At 39.1% G+C, this 24594-nt stretch overlaps 1 protein-coding gene across 2 annotated transcripts; it reads left to right on the top strand.

Moving 5' to 3' along the window:
• The first annotated feature begins 11094 nt into the window (after window positions 1-11094).
• On the top strand, window positions 11095-24588 carry LOC309665288 (serine palmitoyltransferase 1-like). 2 transcript variants are annotated; one of them, XM_082478922.1, is made up of 4 exons: window positions 11095-11289; window positions 13967-14074; window positions 17051-17145; window positions 24283-24588. In XM_082478922.1, the coding sequence occupies exons 1-4, from the start codon at window positions 11233-11235 to the stop codon at window positions 24407-24409; spliced, it is 387 nt and encodes a 128-aa protein (XP_082335048.1). In that variant the 5' UTR covers window positions 11095-11232; the 3' UTR covers window positions 24410-24588. The 2 variants fall into 2 exon arrangements, with proteins under 2 accessions (XP_082335048.1, XP_082335049.1); XM_082478923.1 differs by lacking the exon at window positions 24283-24588 and adding an exon at window positions 20726-23313 and having other exon boundaries at window positions 11098-11289.
• Window positions 24589-24594: the final 6 nt, after the last annotated feature.

Raw genomic sequence — 24594 nt, 5'->3', positions numbered from 1 at the left:
ACAGAACTAGAATCTAATACCCATGACTGTGTATTAAAGTTCTACTGAAAAACAACTTTTTTCTCTAAAGTCATCCTCATTTCTAACAAAGATAGCTGAATTAACATTTAATTTGTTTGCCAAATAAATTTAGTTTCATTAAACCTAGCCTGATTACTTAAATCCAGAAAGAATAGTGATTGACCATAAAGACTATTTTAAATTTGCTTCCCTGGAACTTTTCACAAGGAATCCCAGATTAAATTTTTATTAGCCTATGGAGGCCAGGAAGCCATGAAGCCACACCAAGGACTTGCCATCTGACTTGCCTGTAATACCTATATATTTGGGTGAATTCCTCTCTTCTTGAGGTCCCCAAAATATTCTGAGATTCTTGTGCCTGCCAGGAAGTGACCTTCCTTACTCACCTGGTAAGGCCACTGAGAACCTGTTAGCAGGGTACCAGGCTAACTTTCCAAGGGATTTTATGGCTCCCTAAAGTCAGCCTCAGTTCCTTAAGGCTGTCTGGTTGTATCTGATTCTATGCACATTCTCAAATATGACTTTCCAGCCAAAGCCATAGCCAAAGTTTCCAATTGGGTCCTGTTATAAGGGGAACATATTTTTAGTGAACTTATACAAATAACTATATTGCCATGAAAATAAGAATACTCACTAAGAGTCTCCAAATTCTGGAGCAATCAGGTAGGGAGAAAAAAAGATAAATGTTTCAATTCTACTTACAAATGTATAATTTACCAAGTAGCTATAATATTGTCAGCTTAAGAGGAAAGATTTCCTTATATCTGGAAAGCAAAGATTAAAAAGCCTGTAATAGTTCAGATGAAAAGTCATAAAACTTATGATCATGTTCATCAGTTCATTCAGTTTGGTATAATTAATTCTTATTGACATTGATCTTTGTTAGCAGTTTTATGAAGCCATCAGGGTTTTCATTAGAGTTCTGTAATTTCTTACTCAGTTAAGTATATGATTTGAAAGTTATCAGAAAGGTATATATGTCAAAAAATTCTTTCTATAAATCTTCTTGAACATGAAGCATTTTTGTAAAAGCATCAGAGTAAAACAGTAACTGTCTATAAATGACAAAATACTTAAAATGGTATGGTTAAAGATCTTATTATAATGCAATTGACAAGGAAATTTGGTTATTTCTGTGACATACAACATTATAAAATAATAACTAGAATTGTAATTGATATTATACCAGGACATATCTGAGTTTTATATAGAATTTTATATAATTTCTATAACATTTATATTAGTAACATTCATTCATACAATATAACCTAAGGTTTATCTCAAATTATCACTCATTTGACAATGCTTTCCATGTAATTTAACATACCAAATAAGCCTAATAAGTTTAATATCTCTCTTTGAGATTTTTCAGGGGCCCTCTGAAAACCTCAAAGTTAGCTAGAGGTCAAAAAGACTTCATCTAGAATTTGATTTGGGGAAATTTCTCAAAGATATCAAAAGGTTTAAAACACTTGGTCAAATAGGATCATAGGTCACTGTGAAAGGATACTTATTCACTTAACCGAAGTGACAATAAGATATTTCAAAGGCAAATACAGAAACTTACAACAGATTATTTAAAAGGTAAAGAAATTTTACAATCTGCTATCAAAAACAGATCAATATTGCAAGATAACTTTGTCCACTTAACAGAGAGAAAAATTCAAATTCTAGTTTTGCAACAGCTTAGTTTTAATATTAAAATTCATTCGCTCAATTAAATTTATTATATTTATTCTAAATTTATTCTATTTTATTCTTAGCCAGTCCTAACCACGCACAAAAATTTTTCTCAGGGTTTCTTTTCCGTAAACCTCTATAACACCTTTCTTTTGTATATTCAGATTTTGTCCTATGCTTTCCCTTTCTCTCTCTCTCTCCTTTTTTTTTTAACTTCTTTTTAGGACAAAATTACTTGTTTTCCCCTTAACAAAATGCATTTCCATTCCTTATACTTTTTTCCCCTTACATATAAAGATGTTTTCCTTATTAATTTTGATAATTTTAATTATTTATATTAATTAGAGTTCTTAACCCATAGAAACCTTAATTTCTAGTGAAAACTAAGGAGTAAGCAATTGTGACCTGTTTGTTATACCAGTATTTTCTGGTTGGCAAACATGTGAATACATTTCATAATTTCTAGAAACATACATTTCCTCATAACATAATAATTTTTTTCAATGTGGTACATGACATGTTTCTAATAAATCTAAACATATTTAGTTTTTCTGTAATAAGAAGACAAAAAGTAGGTATATTTATACTTGTTTAGCAATTAATATTTCAGCAATTTATCATATTTGGAAATGACCTAGACATTCGATGAATTTTCATCATTTAATTTAACTTAGCAAAACTGTACAGTTTTGTTACCAAATTATTTTGGAAGCTGTTTTTAAGATTTAGCTTACTTACATTTATCTACATCACTTGTTCCCAAAAATCATGTTTAGATCACCCTTGAAAACTTCAGGAGACATTAGACAAAGCCGATCAACATCCCAAGCTATTTTTCTTGCTGGCAAATTTTGTATCAGAGATAACATAAACTTATTTGACTTTTAATACATTTTTTGGGGGAATTATTTATTTATTTATTTATGGCTGTGTTGGGTCTTCGTTTCTGTGCGAGGACTTTCTCTAGTTGCGGCAAGCGGGGGCCACTCTTCATCGGGGTGCGCGGGCCTCTCACTATCGCGGCCTCTCTTGTTGCGGAGCACAGGCTCCAGACGCGCAAGCTCAGTAGTTATGGCACAGGGGCTTAGTTGCTCCGCGGCATGTGGGACCTTCCCAGACCAGGGCTCGAACCCGTGTCCCCTGCATTGGCAGGCAGATTCTCAACCACTGCTCCACCAGGGAAGCCCCCTTGACTTTTAATAAACCTAGGTTGAATAAAAGTTTTACATTTAATGCTGACAACTCTAAACACATGCCTATTTTAATTGAACTGATAACCTTAAATTTACTTTTATTTGTTAAAGATTAATCCTGGATCACATGAACTTGAAAAATATTTGCGTTTGTTTCTATTACATTTAAAAATATTTAATTTGTAAGCACTTTTAAGCAAAGTAAACAGAGCTCTTTTACAAATTAATTTCAATAATACTATCAGAGGTAGAAAAAAATACCGTATCTCCAACATACACCACAGACATACAGACACAACCAGTGATCTCATAGCTTCATTTTAAAACTTTAGTCATGAATCAGGTATTACAATATAAAACTCACTAGTTTATAAATAACAGTTGGAATAAGTTGTTTATCTGCTCAGAAGACTAAGGTTTTTTACTATTTGTGGAAGAGACTTTTAAAATTTGCATTTGTCCTTGAAAAATCTTTACAGAGAGTATGAATTAGATTTTGGGGCAAGGAAGTCTTTCCAGCAGGTTGTACTTTTTTAAAGCTCTCTTTCCCTCTTTTTTCCCCCTTTGGTTTCAGGTACTACCTGACTGAGGTCACAGGGCTCAGTCTTAGGCAATAGTGAGCTGTGTTTACATTTCTGATTAGGTAGAGATTACAAGACAATGTTTTCAATTTCCCCAAAGAACTGGGTTGCCGCCTAAATGATATGAAAAGGCTGACTTGCTGGTCCAATTACATTTTCTTTCACTTGCTTCTTTATATCAAGGAGATTTCCAACAACTAAAATGGAAATCAAAATATTTCTATGTTCTAGAATTTCGGGGTTTATGTACCACATCTTTAAAAAATCTGCACAAGGCATTCAACAAAGGCCCTCTATCTGAGTGCATACGTCAACCCTAAACCAGTTCACCCTAGGGATAAAAATCCTCCGCTACTACTCCTGTCAACCCCCAGTTTCCACCTTACACTACGTGGGATCAGGCAACCCTACTGACTTCTTTTAGTATGTTCAATTCACGTATGACGTTGCCCAAAAGGTGGATTTATATGGCCTGTCTTACAATACCAGGCAGGGGAAGCATTCCACAGTGAGACACAAAGTTCACTCCCACAAAACAATCAGGCAAAAGAGACACAACCATTTTACATAAAGCCCATTCAAATATTCCCATTTTCTCCAAACTGAGGTAAATAGAGCAGACTTGTTTGGGGCCCTTTAATGTTGGGGGGATGAGTAGGGGAGTAAGTAACCACATCAGTGTTTGTTTTATATATCCCACTTCTTAATAATTATCAAAAGATTTTCATTCCTCTGTGATGAATCCCATGATTCTTCCTTTTTTGATTCTTCTTTATTCTGCCTCTAGCAATATTTGTTAGACGTAGGTTGTTGTGAGGTTGCCCCTGAGCAGAGCTATTTACTTAGGTGGCAGCTGCCATTAAAAGTGCTAAAGAACTTCAGGCAGGGCAAACTTGACTCAGAGCAAAGTGTCAGGTTTGCTTTCTCACCACTCAAGTGGTTTATTTTTCCTTGTTAGACCCTAGCTGATACATTGCTTCTAAAATGATCCCATCAATCAATTTTCAAAGAGCTGGCAGAGAAATCCTGGCAAATGCAAGCCAGAGCGTGTCTCTCTTCTGTTCAGAACCCTCCAACAGCCCCCATGTCATCTGGGAAATGGCAGAGTCCTGAGAGCGACCTACAATCCCCATAAGACCAGGCTTCTTCCTCACTCCTAACCTCACCTCCTACTCTTCTGTCCTCTGGCTCAATCCAATCCAGCCAGATTGGCCCCTCATTCTGCCTTGAGCATTCTGAGAATGCTCCAACCTTAGGGCCTTGCACCTGTTAGTCTCTCTACCTGCAAAGTTCATAGGAGCTGAGAAATTTTTGTAGTGTGCACAAAAGACAATAGTATTGACTAGGTATCTGCATGGCTAGCTCTTTCATTTGCAACTAGTATTTAAGTCAAAAGTTAACTTCTCAGTAAGCCTTCCCTGGTCATCCGATCTAAAATATCAACCTCGCAAACAATTTATAACCCCCTTCCCTGCTTTATTACTTTCTCTCTAGCATTTATCACTATCTAAGACACTATATATTTTCCTTGTCTGTCTTGTTTCTTTCTGGTTTCCTTAGTAGGATATAAGCTCCAGGAAGAAAAAGATCTTTGAAGATTTTGTTCACTTCTTTGTCCCTATCTCCTTAGGCTTATAGTGGGTACTGGTTAAATATCAGTTGAAAGAGTAAATGAAAAGAAAATGTAACCTCATGAAAGAAGAACTGACTGTTATGAATAAGAAATAATGAGCCAACTGAATTGCTACATTCACCAGAACAAAATACCACAAAACTACAGTGAATTAAAAAAAACATGGTGCAAACCACTTAATGGCAAAGGAATAGTATCTAGATTACACAAAGAACTCTTAAAACTGAACAGTTAACATAAAATCCAGTTGGAAAAGGGGCAAAAGACATAAATAGACATTTTACCAAGGTTGATATACAGACCTCTCTCATCCTTATTTAATAACAAATAAACATATGAAAATTGGAAAATGCAAATTAAAACTACAGTGAGATATAATTACATACCTATCAGAAAGGCCAAAGTAAAAAATTGTGACAACACCTGGTGAGGATGTAGAGAAACTAGATCACTGATATGTTGCTGATGGGAAAGCAAAATGGTACAGGCACTCTGCAAAATAGTTTGGCAGGTTTTGTAAAACTAAACATAAAATTACCATATGACCCACCAATTTCACTCCTGGGTATGAATCCCAGAGAAATGAAAGTTGATGTTCACACAAAAATCTGTACACAAATCTTAATAGGAGCTCTAAAACTGGAAACGACTCAAGTGTCCTTCAACATGTGAATGGCCTAACAATGAGCAGAGCTAACAATGGCCTAACAATGACGTAACATCCATATCACAGAATACCACTCAGTAATGAAAAGGGAAACACTATTAATACATGCAACTTCCTGGATGAATCTTAGGGAATTACGCTGAAATTTAAATGCCAATCTTAAAATTTCCCCTATGGTATGATTCCATTTATATAAAATTCTAAAAATGCAAAATTATAGAAATGGAGAACAGATTAGGGGGTGTCAGGGGACAGAGACTGAGGAGGGAGAAGGGGAAGTGGGTGTAGCCATAAAAAGGCAAAATGAGGGATCCTTGTGGCAAGGGAATGCTTCTGTATCCTGACTGTATCAATGTCAGTATTCTGGTTTTAATATTGTACCATAGTTTTGCAAGATGTTTTGATTGAAGAAAACTGGGTAAAGGGGACATGAGATCTCTCTGATTTATTTCTTACAATGCCATATGGACCTGAAAATATTTCAAAATAAGTAATTTATTTTTTTTAAGTAATATTGTATCAGAATGGGCACAAATAAAATAGATTAATGGAATCAAATAGATGCTCCAGATACAAACTCTATCAAGTATGGTTTTCCAGAAGCAGACTACGAGGCAAGGATATGTGTGAAAATGATTTGTTAAGAAGCATTCTCGGGAAAAACTGGTGGGAGAGATTGGTGGTAGAATCAGAAAAGAAAGGAGGCCGTAGTAAGTTGAATAGTGGCCCCCAAAGACATGGTCTTATCCCAATCCTAATCCTACATTGTAAATGTCACCTTATTTGGAAAAAGGGCTGTAACAGTTGTAATTAAGGATTCTAAGATGAGATCATCCTAGATTATCCAGATGGGTCCTAAATCCAGTGACAGTATCTTTATAAGAAACACAGAGGAGACATACACAGAGAAAGAGGAGAAGACCATGTGAAGATGGAGATAGAAATTAGAATGATGCAGCCACAAGCCAGGGAATGAATGGAGCCACCAGAACCTGGAAGAAGAAAGGACACATTCTCCCCTAAAGCCTTCAAAGTGAGTACAGCCCTGCAAATGCTTGATTTTGGATTTTTGACCTCTCAGAATATAAGAAAATAAATTTCTCTTTTTTTTTCTCCCACCCCATTCGTGATAATTTGTTATGACAGCCCTAGGAAACTAATACAGATTTTGGTACTAGGAAGTGAAGTGCTGCTGTAACAAATACCTAAAACTATGGAAGTGGCTTTGGAATTAGGTAATGGATAGAGGTTGGAAGAATTTTGAGGTGCATGAGAGAAAAAGATTTGAAGAGTCTGCAAGTAGAAATATGGGCTTTAAGGATAATCCTGGTGAGATCTCAGAAGAAAGTGAAGAGCATGGTAGAGAAAATGTCTGTCATCTTAGAGAATGGGGATCCCATCATGACCAGAATGTTAGTAAATATGGATGTTAAAGTCCTTTCTGTTGAGGGCTCAGAAGGAAATGTGGAACATGTTATTAGAAACTAGAGGAAAGGCAATCGTGGTGATACAGTGGCAAAGAACCTAACTGAATTGTATCCTGTAGCTACGGTGGAAAGCAGAACTTTTAAGTAATGAACTTGGATAATTAGCTGAGGAAATTTCTAAGCAAAGTGTTGAAAGTGTGGTCTGGTTCCTTCATGCTGTTTCTTCAAAAATATGAGAGGAAAGAGGTAAATTGAGGAAGGAACTGTCAGGCAAAAAAGAACACAGCACTTGATGACTTGGGAGGTTCTTGGGTTATCCATATTGCAAAGGATGAAAAAATTAGTAGAGTCACTGTTGGGAAAGTATGCTCTGGAGAGAGGGCCAAGGATGCAGCTGGACAAACTTTTTGTAAAGAGATTAAATATGTGACTCATGGATCCACTCAATCATCTCAGCAGAGCCAGAAGTAGAGATGGGGTTATTCAGAAAAGATCTCTGGAGGACTCTCTGTTTATGGCACAGTCTCATGACATACATGGGAGACCCACAAGGTTTCTGAGAATGTTGTATCAGCAGAAACACGGTCAGCTTGGCCTGAAGGGACAGAGACAGGACAAAGTGAAAGAGTGCTGTTGAATTTCCAGAATTCTGTTGAATTTCCAGAATTCTACAGGGCTGTTAAAGCTTCTTAGCTATAAGCATATGCTCCCCTTCAAGAAAAATGAAGAATGACTATAAGGGCAGAGCCATGGACTCAAGAGGTAGAAGCTGGAGGTGTAGCAGCAGAGACCTACCAATCTACCATAGGTGCAGAGGCCTATGGAGCTGTGTGCCCAGATGATGTAGCTTCATAACACAGAGAATTATTCTCAGGTCTTGAAACAAAATGAAACTGGCCCTGCTGGATTGCTAACTTTCTTGGGACTGATGACTCCTTTATTCCTTGCATTTTCTCCCTTTTGGAATGGAAATGTCTATCCTATTCCTGTCCCACCCTTGTATTTTGTATGTGATCTTCTGGCTTTACAGGTCAATAGATGGAGAATTTTGCCATTGGATGGGTTATACCTAGAGATTCATTCATATCTGATTTAGATGACTTAGATGATGAGATTTTGGACTTTTTGAACTGATTTAGATGAGGGTTGAAACTTTTGGAAATGTTGGAACGGAGCAAATGTATTTTGCATGTGGGACAGATGTGAATTGTGGGCCAGAGATTGGACTGTAGCTGAGTTGAATTGTGGGCCCCCAAAGTACATGTCCATGTCATAATCTCTGGAACCTGTGAATATGGTCTTATTTGGAAAAAGTTTCTTTGCAGATGTAATTAAATTAAGGCTCTTGAGATGACATCAGCCTGGATTATCAGGATGGGTCCTAAATCCAATGACAAGTGTGTGTAAAGAGACACATATAGGACAGAGAAGATCATGTGAATACAGAGGCAGAGATTGTAGTTGTGCAGTCACAAGCTAAAGAATGCCAGGAGCCACCAGAAGCTGGAAGAGACAAGGAAGGATTATTCCCCAGAGTCTTTGGAGGGAGTGCAGCCCTGTGGACAGCTTGATTTTGGACTTCTGGCCTCCAGAACTGTGAGAGAATAAATTTTTGTCGTTTCAAGCCACCCAGTTTCTGATAATTTGTTATGGCAACCTTAGGAAAATAATACAGGGACCATGCAAGAGTGCAAAAGCCTGAAAGGTTCCACAGGGTACACATTCCAGTGATCTATTGTAGCAGATAACTTCTACATAGCAACCAATCCCAAAGCAGTGGCTTAGGACAATAACAATCATTTGTTTTGCTCACAAATTTTGGGGTTGTCTGAGCTTAGCTAGACATTTTTCACTCAAAGTCTCTCAGGTGGTTGAACCAGAGGGTGATTAGAGCCAGGGTCATCTTGAAGGCAACTTCCCTTACATGTCTGGCACCTGGACTGGTAAGACTCAAACAGCAGGGGGCTGGAGCAGGTGGGGTCACTTCGCCATCTCTTTTCCTGTGTATGAGGTACCCACATGATCTCTCCACATGGCAGCAGCAATCTACTGTAGAAGTTGTCACAAGGTACACCCAGATTCAAGCAAAGAGAACATAGACTCTACCTCTTGATGGGTGTGTCAAAGAATTTGCACACAGTACCCTTGACTCAATCTAGAGGAGATGGTGAGGTTCACCCCTTCGAATCGTCTTGCTCTGTGCCGCCAGGAAGCTCCAATATTTTACACCCCAGCAACCATCAGTCACCCACCCAGTAAAGGGCTGCCTGAGAAAACATGTTCTCAGATCCTTCCAGTTCTCCATGAGAGTAGGAAACATGGGTTCTGGCAGCCTGAAGGTAGGCCTCTGAAAACTGCAGGAGCTGGCTGTTGGGAGTGAATGCACCTGGGCGAGGCAGCGTGCGCAAGCATGGTACTGGATCCCAGGGCACCAACACCATCGGGTACACAGTGGCAACTTCATGTGCAGTGCATAGTGCTGGTGCCATTTCACAGAATTTGGGAAAATCAGGATTACTCAAATAAATGGCACTGAGAAAAATTGTTATTCCTTTAGGAAAAAATAAAGGCCCATACCTCTCATCATACAAAAATATCATTTCCAGAATAATTAAAGAGCTAACTATAAACAACAAACTGAAGCGTGGGAGGAAAACCTAAGTGTGGTGAAGATGGTCTTTCTAAGCAAGATACAAACCCACAGGCAATAAAGGAACAGACTGACACATTACATAAAAATTAAAATATAGGTATGACAAAAGACAATGTAAACAACTAGACAGAAATTGGGCAAAAATAATTGTCACATATGAAATAGGAAAATATAAGATATTCAGAATGCATAAAGAACTTCCATACATCCATTAGAAAGTGAAAAATAACTAATAGAAAACTGGGCAAAGAATATGAATTGATGATTCACAAACGGACTACAAATGCCAATAAACATATAAGAATAACCATGAATAACCAGCAGCATGGAAAGTAAAATTCAGTGGAGACATTTTATCTCCATTAAATTAAATTGGCCAAAAATTTTAAAAGATTGATAATATCCATCATGAGATAGAGCGTGAATACACTTTCAAACATTTAAAATTGGTTGAGCCATTCTGGAGAGCAGTATGGCAGTATTTATCGACATTAGCATGCATATTGAGTAAAATTCGACTTTGAGGAAACTTGTCAGATATACCCCAACACGCACAGAAAGACAATAGGGCACATCAATGTTTACTGTAGCATTGTTTGTAATAGGTGAAAAAGTAGAAAAAACCTAAGTGTTCACCAATAGGAAAATGTTTAAATAAAATGGAAAGAGAAATACACATAACAAATTATTCCAATAAATAGGCTTCTTCGTTGATTAAAAACACAAGATTTATAGCCAAAAAAAGAATGGAAGAAAAGCAATTGTAGAACAATATTGTCCCTATGCTCCCGGTTATATTTAAGAAATCCAACCGAAGTGTGTGTGCACACCACGTTGGGATACAGAGGCTCTTGAAGGTTCCACACCAAACTCCTATATGGCTTAATACCTGCAAATCCTTAGACTAGGCTTTATACACAGTAAGTGCTATATAAGAGTTGTCTATTTTTTTTTACGATAATGCATTCCTGCATTACTTATGTAATTTAAAAGCAAAGAATATGTTTGCGATTGCATTAATAACTCCCTGCACCCAACTGCCTAACAAGCACGAGGGCCATTTATTAAAATCTCTCCATCCTGAGAGCCTATCACAGGGTCTGGCACATAATGGCCACGTTGTGAATACCTGTTGCGGGGACCAGCCTGCCGCTTCCCACCCCTCCCCTCACCCAAGCGAGACCTCAAGTTGACCTTCCACCCCGAAACCTTCCTCAGCCAGCGCAGCCACCGGCCGCCCAGTACGCAGGCGCGAGAAGGCGGGGCCCAACTCACGGCAGCCCCGCCTTCCGGGCGTGTAGACGTCACTGGACCGCGCCGCGCAATATCTGACGGGCCTGCGGCCCGCCTTCCGGAAGGAAACCCTGGCGGCTAACTATGGCGACGGTGGCGGAGCAGTGGGTGCTGGTGGAGATGGTACAGGCGCTCTACGAGGTGAGCTTGGCGGCCCCAGGGGTCCACGACCACACCCAGCCCTGGGGAGGTGGGACGTTTTGTGTGGATTTTTGGTCTGAGGCCTGGGCAGGCCTGGCCCGGTTACGCCCGGACCCCCGGCGTCCCTCGCTGGAAAGGCTCATAGGCGCACACATTTCCCAGTGGCGGAATGTAGGGAGGCACGGGCGGGAGCCGGAGCCGGGGGTCTCGTATTGCGCTGCTGCGAGCGCGGAGCCCTCTCCAGGTCCTGCCCGGATACAGGAGAGAGGCTAGTCAAAAACAAGAGTTGGGACTGATGGTAAAACGGAGTGATGAAAGTAGAGTGGAAAATCTCAGTCTGGAGAGGTCCCAGGGAAGACAGGTTCTCGGAACTGTGGAGCAGGGAATAGGGGAAAGAATTGTAATAAGTTGGACTTTGTTTTTGTTGGGACGTGGGGTTAGAAAGGAAGCCGAATGATTTAGGTATGTGAAATAGTTTGTCATTCTTCCCGCCTACGTCCCATCTTCTGTCTTGTAAAGATAAAATTATTTTAGTAAAAATTTAAAGACCAGTTAGGAGCTTTTTTGAAAGGCCAGCTGTTTCAAGTAGGTAAAATAATATGAAATTTAAATGTCAGTCTTGGAGAATGTTCATTCATTTGACATTTAGTGAGTTTCCATGCACTGTGCAATGGAACTTTCTGCGTGTTCTCTGAGCTGTTCAGTACAGTAGCCCACTAACCACATGTGGCTGTTAAGCGCTTGAAACGTGGCTAGTGCAACTGAGGGGCTGAATTTTTCATTTAATTTAATTTAGATGTGTATTTAAATAGTTGAATGATGCTAGTGACTACAGTATTGGACAGCAGAGATCTAGATGCTAGGAATAGTGCAATGAGGGAACAGGTAGAAGTCCCTGTGCTTACAGAGCTTACATTCACTTAAAGTGAATCTGTTTCCTTTTGATAATTTTCTTAAAACTTAATATAGCGTTTACTGGTAAGGGTGCTGATGCAAGATGTATTATTGCAAAACCCATCAGGACTTTTTGAAAAAAAACAGTTAAGAGAGCAAATAGAGCTTAGGTGATGTCCAGCCTTAGGTAGATTATAGTGACTAAGAAGAACCACTAAAATCTAAGATTTCTTTTTTAGAAATGAATAATTTCTACTATATGTTGTTGCTGCCTTTTTGAAGACTGCCCTTTGACTATGTAACTTCTCATACCCTGGTATTGACCATGAGTGGGACTTGAGAGAAGGTCTCCTTTATGTACCATTTCCTAGGGAAGAAAAGAAGCCACATTTGTGATTTTTATTAATTCAGTAGACATTTCAACTTTTCTTAGGATTTCTTTGTGGAGTGGAATGTTTAGTGACTTGGACTTATGTTTGTCAACTATAATCCAATTACTGATAAAACCAAAAGGATTTTTTTAGTCGAGTCCTCATTCTTAAATGAATTATAGTCAGGAGGGATCAGCAAATTTTAAAAATAGTCTTAGATTTCTGGTTTTGCTTCTAATTTCTGTGCACGGTGTATGCAGAATTTGAGGAGTCTTGCTGTGTACCCATACATATGTAACATGTATGGAGTTTTAAAGTTATTTGTCCAATGACCTGAAAGTTTATTTATGAAATAGTCAGCAGTTTCCCTGGTCCCCCCTTCTGAACTTTTTTAACTATTGTGAATCATCATTGCTTTTTTTTTTGTCTAATGTTTGAAAATAATTTGTATTTACGTTTCTAAATACCTCTTTTTTTTTTAACATCTTTATTGGAGTAAAATTGCTTTACAATGGTGTGTTAGTTTCTGCTTTATAACAAAGTGAATCAGCTGTACATGTACATATATCTTCCCTCTTGCATAAATACCTCTTTTAAATGACTTTTCAATGACAACCTCTTGGAATGTAGCACCCGATAACTGACTTATGGAGGTTTAGTTGATATCTGGAATCTTTTATATGCACTTACTGTATCTAGTTGTGTAAGACATAGAAGTCAGCCTGGCTTTTATCCTGGAAATGTTCAGTTGAAAAGAAGACCTGATGTGGATAATTTCATTAAGGTACCTTTGTGGATGTTGACACGGAAAACACTACATACTTTTGGGGAACTGTGGTAGAAAAGAGACCTGCTATTTCTTTAAGCACTTATAAAGTCTTTTTTTCTCTGCCACGTTCCAAGGAGAATTTAAAGAGGCCTATTGGGGATACAGGAAATATAGTAAGTTGTGCAAAAGTCTTTTGAGAATTATGGAAACTGGTGTCCAAATAATTCTCAATTTATCCATGGTATGTGGGGGTTGTAGAAGGCTTGTGAAGCTGTGAAATGTTTGTTACAGTCATTTCCCACCAGTAAAAATATAAATTACCTGAAGGATCTGATAGTTGATATTGTTTGACTATTGGAATTCTGTGTCAGATTTAATTTTAAAAATTAATTTTATTCCTAAAGATGTTTTTATTCCTAACGCTGCAGTTTTAGAGATTTTTCATGTAGGAGAAATTGCCTTCTGTTAGAAATGGGAAAAGGAATGAGTAGAAATGAAGTGTGCTTTGAAAGTAAATTTTAAGAAGTAATAAATAGGTTAAAGGTCATGGGAGCAGTATATGCAAGTGAATTAAATTTTATGTGCAGGTTTTGGAAATGTTTATTTCACTTCTTGTTTGCTTCTGTTTTTGACTGACTCCTAGGCTCCTGCTTATCATCTTATTTTGGAAGGAATTTTAATACTCTGGATAATCAGACTTCTTTTCTCTAAAACTTACAAGTTACAAGAACGATCTGATCTTACAGTCAAGGTAAGAAGTTAAATCTCTATTTTATTATTTGGTGTATGATTATAGTTGCTACATCTTTCGAAAAAGGACTTGTGGTGGCTCAACTATCAATGTTAAAATATTTTCTGGAATGTAAGGAAATCAGGGTAAGCAAAATACGGGGAAGCCAGGGATAAAGTGAATACACAAAGCAGTACCATGTTACAGGCCTTTATACTTTGCTAGGAGTAAACAGCAGCCTGGGAACGTACTAGATGCTGGACGGGAAGCATGGATGCATGCTGCATTTCAAATGTCCGTATACAAGAAAGATTACATGAGTTGCTCGGGAAAAGCACCACTATTCCTGAAGCCTGAATGAAAGTTTTCCCTGTGGTCTTTATAAAGGAAATTCAGAGTTAGAAAGAATCCTCCCCATCCCACTGCTCTCCACCTTCCCACCCCAAATCAAATTTTGATGTGTTCTGTATGGTAAGGGACCCAGCTCCAGCCCAAGCTAGGCAAACCTTAGGAAGCAGAAGTGTCGAGAGGACTTGCAGTCCTGCCCACTTCGAGTCTGTTAGTATGAGGGACCAAGGGGTTTGTGGAATCCCCTACCTTCTCACGCACGTAGAAACACTTAATAACTGTGCCCCAGGTGTGAGAGGAAGAGCAGTTTTGACTGCAGTGTGGTTTCTGTAGCTTGGATTGTTTCCTTATCCAGCCTCTGTAGCAGTGTGCCAGAATACTACTTAGGGATACAGAGACGGTGAGAGATGTTTTCCCACAAAAATGCCTGAAACTTTGGTTCACAAGGCAGCATTGAGTGCGGCACAATGATGGAGCACTGCTCTCTTCTGGAGCATTCACAGAAGGAAGTGCAAGTGGAATGGAATTACAGCAATGTGGCGATTGTTTCCCTGGTTTCACTGGCTGCCCCTGCTGTCCTGATCATTAATATTTGTCATGAGATGGTCAGGCAGTATCCCCCCTAGGGGATATGGGATATGCAGCAAATGGTTCTTAGGGCAAATAAGTTTTGGAAACCTGGGTAAAGAGACTAAAGAGGTGTCTCATTGCATGATTTCTTGTAACCTTTAATATGACAGTGGATATTTGAACTGCTGTTTGGAGAACTGCCCTAAACTTGACCATAGATCCCCACCCCTGCCTTTTTTTTATGAATACCTTGTGAGATTAGTGTGCCATAGAACACACTTTTGATAGTATTGCAGTAAGATTGGGCTATCTGGGCCAGAAATCCTGTCTCTACTTTTTTCCCTTAGTATTTAGGAACTCCATGTGAATGATTATGAGGCCATGGAATAGATTTCTAGCCCAACTTTTTAAGGGGTTGATCATTCCTAATATTCTTAGTTTAAGTTTAAACAAGTCAATCCACACAAATATGCATTTTAAAAGAAGGATACTGAAACATAATTTTAGGATAACCCTCTAAAAGCAGAATTTACCTAGAGCAAGATTCAGTAATCACTGACATCTTACCCTAAAAGCTGTGGAAGAAAAAAAAACTACATGAGTGTTTCTAAAGCTTAACTTATGGCAACAAAGAAGAAATGCCCTTCTCAGTTTTATAGGTCTGCAGAGTCTCTTTTTTTATGATTAATTAATTAATTAATTTTATTTTTGGCTGTGTTGGGTCTTTGTTGCTGCGCGTGGGCTTGCTCTAGTTGCAGCGAGCGGGGCTACTCTTCGTTGAGGTGCGCAGGCTTCTCATTATGGTGGCTTCCGTTGTTGCGGAGCACGGGCTGTAGGTGTGCGGGCTTCAGTAGTTGTGGCAGGCAGGCTCAGTAGCTGTGGCTCACGCGCTATAGGGTACAGCCTCAGTAGTTGTGGTGCACGGGCTTAGTTGCTCTGCAGCATGTGGAATCTTCCCGGACCAGGGCTTGAACCCATAGCCCCTGCATTGGCAAGCGGATTCTTAACCACGGCACCACCAAGGAAGTCCCCTGCAGAGACTCTTGAATACCAGGCAGTCTTGAGTTGATTCTCAGATCTGTCTCTGTGGTAGCAAGTGGACAGTATGCATGATACATACGTCAGGCTTGTTCAGGCTGCTGTTCTGTGCAGTCATTGGCAGAAAGAGATGAGGAATTTACTGGCTGATTTACTCAGCCAGCATTTTTGAGTGCCTGAGCATCAGGTGAATATGCTCCTAGCCATGCCCTAGAATTGCCTATTAGGAGAAAAGTGCACGGAAGCATTTAACAGGAGTGTGAAAACAGAAGTATTGAGAGTGGGCCTATGTAAGGCAAGAATTGCTGTGGCTGTCATGTTCATCAGGTGCCTCATCTCATCCTGTACATCCAGACTACATTTTCAAAATTACATTGTTTTCTAGTTCAAGAAAGGATAAGAAACTCAAAATAGTCAAAATACTTGGAATGCATGAAATAACAGGTAAAAAGAATAAAGTGGTTTTTTTATGAGAAATTTCCAAACAACTAAATCCTACTACGATAATTATTATAAGAGAGTCTTTTGGTATATTTCAGTTACTTCTGAATCCTTGCCAATGGCTTGTAGAAACAGTGCTTTGTAGTCTAGTTGATCCCTTCCTGTGACAGTCATGCCTGTAAGAACTTAAGGCATGGCTGTCTGTCATATCTTGCAGTAGAGGCTGAGCTCCCTTACCTGCAGTCATGCCTCTCACCTTTGTGTTATAGACTTTTTGTTTTATCATCAGTAGCAGTTATACTTCCTACTTCCCACAGTGAAAAATCCTGAACATAGAAATACAGTTTTTAAGAAATTTCCAGTCAGCCACAAAGCTTCATGGAAAAAGAGCCTTTAGCCTGAGATAAGGAAAGAGGTGAGGGGTTAAGTGCACAAAACTCAATAGTGACTCTGTGTCATTTCCAGGCACAGCAGCTGGACGTCTGTGTCTAGCAGTGTGTTCATTATGATGGTTCCATTACAACGAACAGCTTAGATACCGCTAGAGTTGCTGTCCAGTAATTAGCACTGCACTGTATTTTAACTGCTTTTCTCCTGTAGGAAAAGGAAGAATTGATTGAAGAGTGGCAACCAGAACCTCTTGTTCCTCCTGTCTCAAAAGACCATCCTGCTCTCAACTACAACATCGTTTCAGGGTAAATTGTTTTTGCTAGTCAAGGGCTTATATTTGGTTTCCTGTAGGTAAACTCAACAAAGTATACAGTGGTTTATATAGTATTCCTTTTTTAACTGAAATAAGATTTTTAGAAATTTCTGGAGATCAGAAACTGCTTTTTAATAGTCTCCAATTTGGGTTTCTGAGTTTGTCCCTTTTTAAAAATATATATATATATTTTTTAAAGTAATACACACATGTAATATTTCAAATGGGAAGACAGTTAAAATGAAAAACAGCATTCCTACTTTTTCCCACCTGGATTGTTTCTGATTTTAGATCTGTTGGAGGTTACCTTCATAACTAGATATTAGCAGTATGCTTACACTACTGTTTCTTGATTGATTAATGATAGGCAGTGCCTGTTGACTTTCACAATATGAATTATGAAACTTCAGCTCACTTATGCTACCTACCTCCTGGCTTCCAGTGTTTTATTTATTTTTATTTTTATTTCTTAAATTGAAGTATACAGAAAATATCAGGCACATATGTATCTACCACCCAGAAGTAATAGGTATTAACATTTTGCTCTCTTTACTTTAAATCTATTTTTTAAAAGAAATAAAACATTAGAAATGCAGTTGACCCTTGAACAGTATGGGGGTTAGGGGCCCTGACCCTCTGGGCAGTCAAAAACCTGCATATAAATTAGAGTCAGCCCTCCAGATACCCAGTTCCTCCAGATATGTGGTTCTACATCCATGGATTCAACCAACTGTGGATCATGTAGTACAGTAGTATCTACTGTTGAAAAAAATCTGTGTATAAGTGGACCTGCACAGTTCAAACCCATGTTGTTCAGGGGTCAAGTGTATCACTAAAGAAATCCCTTCCCATCTATCACTTACTCTTGCCTCCCAGGCAAGATAACCACCATCTTGAAGTTGGTAGATGTTTTTCCTTTGCTTATATTTATACTTTTGCCACAGCATGCCTGTTGCCATGAAAGTGTTTAGTATTCTATTTAAAAATATGTTGTAGGATATTTTCCTGAGTATGTCCTTCTACTTCTGGTCTGATCTGAGAGAGGCTTGTATTCTTCACTTTCGTGAATTTCTTTGGTCTCATGAAAGTTTTACTTGTCCTGAAATCAGACTTACCAATCATTAATGTTATGGTTATAAAATCCTTCCTACCACAAAGGTCTAATTTGCCTGTTTTCCGTATGACAGTTAGTTGTCCCAACATTATTAGTTGAATAGTCCATTTTTTACCTACTGATTGGAAATTTCCCTTCTTTCATATGTCAAGTTCCCTTATAAAGGATCTGTTTCTGGCTTTATTTCTATTCTTTTGGTATATTTATCTCTCCCTGTGCCAGAACCTCGCTTATACCACAGCTTAATAATAGGCCTTGACTAGAGTGAGTCCTTCACCTCCTTGTTCTTCACAATTGTCTAGGCTATCCTTGACTCTTCACTATGAGTTTAGGTTTAGCTGCTCAGATTTGACCAGAAAATGGGTTTGGGTTTGTGACTAGTAATGCATTGAATTTATGGATTAATTTGGAGAGAATTGGTATATTGCTAATACTGAATCTCTTCACCACGTACCTTGTGTGTCACTTGTATACTTAGGTCTTTTATGTCTCTGAGAGAAGTTACATAACATTCTTCATAAAGATTTTGCTTAACTTTTTTTTCCCTACTTTTTATTTGGAAATAATAGTAGATTCACATGCAGTTGTAAGAAATAATACAGAGAGATTTCATATACCCTTCATCAGTTTCCCCCAGTGGTAACATCTTGCTTAACTATAGTACAGTATCACAACCAGGAAATTAACATTGCATATCTTTTAATAGCTTCGTCTCTGGGTTCCAGAGAGTTTTCACTTCTGTCATGAGGCATCATTTTCTTCTTGTTTCTGTGTTATTGCATTTGCTAGGATACCTAGCATGCAGTGTTGAATAGGAGTGGTAACAAGGGCCTCTGTATCCTGTTCCGGATGGCTGTTAAGGGATAACCTGTATGGTGTTATAGGCCTTCCTTTCTCTTCCTAGTTTGCTAAGGGAACTTTTTGTTAGTTTTAAAGTCAGTGTTAAATTTTATTAAATTTTTTTTTATCTATTGAGATGGTTGTGAGTTTTCTCCTCTAATTCATTGCTATATTAAATTGTACTGATCGATTTTTTTTACATTAATTAAGCATATACATAAATTTTTACGAGAAAAATTGCAAGCAACCATGCCACTCATCCTCACCCCAGATTTCAGCTCTGTAGACTTGCAGAAAGATGGGAGATTTACTCTCCGGAAAGGCTAAATATAAATTGGAAGTCCTAAGAATGTGTGAGGAGGCGGGTGCCATTCTAAAAACAAAGCAAGTATATAATGAATAATGGGATGCTAATCCCGTTTCCTCCAACGCAGCTTTCAGAAAGTTGGAAACCAGATTTATATCCTCATGTACACCTCACTGGAGGATTCCTCTCTGGTGAAACTCAAAGTCAAGAGAATAAAAACAGAAAATTTTGAGTTTGGGGTCTCCACAGATGAATAAACAAGTCTGTGTCTCATTATCATAGAGTGAAGCCCACCATTTACAAAGAAGCCAAGCCCATTTACACAGTGCTTGCAATTAGCATTTCAGTGTCTTACTCTTAAAAATGTGTGGACAACCTTAAATTATGGTCCATTGATTCTCAACAGAATGCTGAGACAATCCAGTAGGGAAAGAATACTCTTTTTAACAGATTGTGATGGGACAAGGGGATATACACATGTAAAAGAATGATGATGGACCCTGACCTCACACCATGTGTAAAAATTAGCTCAAATTAATCATGGGCTTAAATTTAAGAGCAAAAACTATAAGTTCTTAGTTTAGAAGAAAGAAAACAAAAGAGTAAATCTTCATAATCTTGGATTGGCCAGAGATTTTTAGATATGACACAAAAGCACAAGCAGCAAAAGAAAAAATAGACAAACTGGACTTCATTAAAATTAAAAACATTTGTGCTTCAAAGTCCACTACTAGAGAAATGATACAAAACCCCACAAAATGGAAGAAAATATTTTCAAGTCATATATTTGTTAAGGGGCTAGTATCCAAAATATTAAATATATAAAAAGAACTCTTACAACTCAGTGATAAACCCTATTTAAGCATGACTATTTGGTTAATTTTTATTAATTGTTGGATTTTTTTTTTTTTTTTGCTAATATTTGGTATTTTTAGCATCAGTATTGAAAAATGAGTTTAGTCTTTTTCTTTTCCCTTACTGTGCTGGCCCAGCTTTGGTATCAGAGGTATATTAGTCTTATAGTTTTCCTGGCAACACTATTTGTGTTTGTTCTGTTGAGCATAGATTTTTAATCATGAATTTAATGTCTTCAGTGAGTTTTTAAAGCTGTTCATATTTCCTTTTTGAGTAAGTTTTTGTTACTGCCATTTAGTAATTGTTCATTTCTTCTTTTGTTTTCAAATGCATTGGCATGAAGTAGTTCATAGAAGTAGTTCATGAAGTAGTTCATAGTAGCTCCTTTCATATTACTTCTTCTGCCCTGGGTCCTGGAGTGTTTGAGATTTTGTGTGCAGTCTCTGTTTCCCACAGCACTATGGCTCTCCCTAGAGGAAGCTCCACTGACCTTCAAAACCAAATGTTTGGGACTTCCCTGGTGGTCTAGTACGAATCCACCTTACAGTGCAGGGGACCCGGGTTCAATCTCTGGTCAGGGAACTAAGATCCCACATGCAGTGTTGCAACTAAGCCCATGCACCACAACTACACCGAGCCCTCGCGCCTCAACTAGAGAGCCCACGTGCTGCCAACTACAGAGCCCATGCACTCTGGAACCCCTGCGCCACAACTACAGAGCCCACACACCCCAGAGCCTGCGCGCCACAACTAGAGAAGCGAAAACCTGCACACCACAACTAGAGAGAAGCCCACGTGCCACAACGAAAAATCCCGCATGCCTCAATGAAGATCCCGCATGCCTCAACTAAGACCCGGTGCAGCCAAAAATAAATAAAATAAGTAAATAAATAATAAATTTTTTAAAAAAACGCAAATGTTGTGGGGGTTCATCTTCCTGGTGCAGGACATCCAGGCTGGGGAACCTCTTGTCGGGCTCAGACCCCTCACTCCTTGGGAAGGGCTTCTGCAATTGTAATTATTCTCCCATTTGTGGATCACCTACCTGCAGTTATCGGTCTTGACTATACCATGTCTGCACCTCGCCTACCCATCTCATTGTGATTCCTTCTTTATATCTTTAGTTGTGGAAGATCTTGTCTGCTAGTCTTCAGGTCATTCTCATTGATAGCTGCTCTGTAAATAGTTGTAATTTTGGTGTGCCCATGGGAGGAGGTGAGCTCAGGGTCTTCCTAGTCTGCCATCTTGGCCACTCCCAATGCAATAAATTATTATTTATTTATTTATTTTTGGCTGCGTTGGGCCTTCGTTGGTGCACGCGGGCTTTCTCTAGTTGTGGCAAGCAGGGACTACTCTTTGTTGTGGTCCACAAGCTTCTTGCTGTGGTGGCTTCTCTTGTTGAGGGCTCTAGGTGCACAGGCTTCAGTAGTTGCAGCATGTGGGCTCAGTAGTTGCAGCACACGGGCCCTAGAGCGTGCAGCTTCAGTAGTTGCGGTGCGTGGGCTCAGTAGTTGTGGCTCGAAGGCTCTAGAGCGCAGGCTCAGTAGTTGTGGAGCACGGGCTTAGTTGTTCTGTGGCATGTGGGATCTTCCCCGACCAGGGATCAAACCTGTGTCCTCTGCATTGTCAGGTGCATTCTTAACCACTACACCACCAGGGAAGTCCCAATAAATTATTTTTTAATTAAGGTGTGTACATTGTTTTTTAGACATAATGCTGCTGTACACTTAATAGACTACAGTGTGGAGTAAACATAACTTTTACATGCACTGGGAAACCAAAAAATTCATGTGGTTCTCTTGATTGCTATACTTGCTTCATCGCAGTGGTCTGGAACCGACCCCGCAGTATCTCTGAGGTGTTCCTGTATACACAGTTTTCTTGAGTTCTGGATTCTTTCATTCGTCCAGTTGTCTGTTCTCCCTCAAGTGCCAAACCTGTTGTTAATGGGGGTCTGTAGTATTTGTTTCTTTCTGGTAAAGCACCATTGTCCTATTTCTAAGTTCACTTATGTAATTACTGACTCTCACTAATAGTGTGGTTGTGGGTTTTGGCTGGGAAGGGTTTTATTTTCCCTCCTTTGACTCTTCTGAAGCCTTGTTGTGGAGATGTCTTTCTGTATCGGTTTTATTTGCTTCTGTGAGGAACTTTGAAGTGTCTTCAGCTCCAGTATTCCTGTGTTAAGTGCCCTGTCTGGCTTACTGCTGCAAGCCTGCATGGGGCACAGGTGTTAGCCTTCCACTTCTCATGGAAACTGTTTTCCTTTCCTGCCCCATGTGCTAGGCAGAAACAAGATGTCTGCATCCCTACGTCATGCTGGCAGCTTATCGACTCTGGTCAGGGGCTTTGGGTGTACTTATTCCTGATAGTTTGATTTCTCTGTGTGTCACAGTTTTTGTAGAATGGCCTCAACTTTCACAGCAGCAACCGTTAGTACAGACTTGTCTACGTGGATATTTTGTTTTTTCATCTTTTTGTGGGTGCCAACACCTCCACATCAGGCAGGACTTATGAAACTAAAGAAGTCCTGGGAAGTGGGAAACTAAATAACAGTGGATTATTTGAAAGAGAAGAAGCTCTTGAAGCAATAGGAAAAAAGAAGAAAATATGTAATGAACACCTCTTATAATGACAAGTTGAGAGATGAAGAAATTGAGGCTTATGCAGGCCAGGTAACATCCCTGAGTTTCTGAAGTGGTCAGTAGCCATAATACTGACGGGATCTGCCTGACTCCACAACCATGTTCTTTTCACCGAGTCTTGTATGAGTTCATCTGCTTTTGTGAATTTACTTCAAGTAGTCATTCTTTTCCTTCCCTGGTTTCCCAGCATCTTTCGCTATTTTTCTCATAGAAAACCAGTTCTGTTAAAACATACCAGTGAGAGTGGTGTTTCCCCGTCTTTTCTGACCACAGTGCATTTTACAGAGCAGCCCAGTGCACAGAGCAATGCATGTGTAGAACAGTTCCGTGCCACCGTCCTTTCCCTGGCCCTGTTGGTGCATTTCCATTCCGTTCTATTCTTATGGCTTAGTTTAGGTGAAATAGGCTGGCTGTGACTAAGTAAATTGATCTCACAACCCTTTAATAGCTCACGTCCCATAGTTTGGCCAGTGTTTTTGAAGCATGACTTAAAGCTAGAGTATTTGTCAGCAGAGGACATAATAGGTTGTCTCCTCAAGAGCCCATCTCTTGTCTCAGCTGAACTCAATCCATGCTTCTCCTATGCAACTGGCCACTCTATTTTCCCCCCTTTTTGGATGAGGGGGATTCCTTTTAAATGGTATTCCAGCATTAACTTTAGAAATTGGGAACAGCGCTTACTTATTCTTTTGGTGGCTTCCTGTAGGTAACATGTAATTTTTTTTTTAATATTTATTTATTTTTATTTATTTATTTTGGCTACGCCGGGTCTTAGTTGCTGCATGCGGACTTCTTAGTTGCTGCATGCAGACTTCTTAGTTGCAGCGTGCATGCGTGATCTAGTTCCCCACCAGGGATCAAACCCAGGCCCCCTGCATTGCGAACGCAGAGTCTTACCCACTGGACCACCGGGGAAGTCCTAGTAACATGTATATTTAAACCACTTAACTGTAAGATTGTTGCTTGCTCTGCCTCTTCATACCTTTGATCTTGATCTTTTTATGTTTCCTCCCTGTTTGTCTCATTCCAGGTACTTTATTTAGCAACTTCTTTCTTAAGTGAGTTTTAAAACTAAAGCAACGGTGTGCCATTAATCTATTCATCTTGGAATTCTAGCTCACTTTTTTTTATTTAAGTAGTACAGGGTGACCTATTAAGAGTAGAATTAATGACCGAGTATCTGATTTTTAATATACTATTGTCTAATTTTACTTTTTAAGAATAAAAAGAGAGATAGGAGGCTAGAATGCAAACAGAGTAGAATGGCAACACTTGTGTGTCCTGTCGCCTTCCCTCTTCTGGACAGCTGATAATGTGTGTCCTGTAACAAGAATGACTGCTGAAGTATACCACTCTTGTCTCTTTCCCCAGCCCTCCAAGCCATAACATTGTGGTGAATGGAAAAGAATGCATAAACTTTGCCTCATTCAATTTTCTTGGATTGTTGGATAACCCTAGGCTCAAGGTAAGTAGCACATATGCTGAAGTGGACAGATAACATGACTGACATAAGCATCTGGACATAAAATAAGAGACAAATGCAGAATATCAGAAAGGGCTGTGTAAGTACTTACTCTTTACTCTTTAGTGACAGAGCTGTAACCTAGTTTTCAACAAAGGGAGGCAAGGGTGTCCTAATGTGGCTTAGTGTTGGGTGACAACCAGAGAACTATATGAACCAGA

This window comes from Balaenoptera physalus (genome assembly GCF_965194825.1).
Source record: "Balaenoptera physalus genome assembly, contig: SUPER_7_unloc_3, whole genome shotgun sequence".
Classification (NCBI taxonomy): domain Eukaryota; kingdom Metazoa; phylum Chordata; class Mammalia; order Artiodactyla; family Balaenopteridae; genus Balaenoptera; species Balaenoptera physalus.
This window is presented reverse-complemented; position numbering and strand designations above follow the sequence as displayed.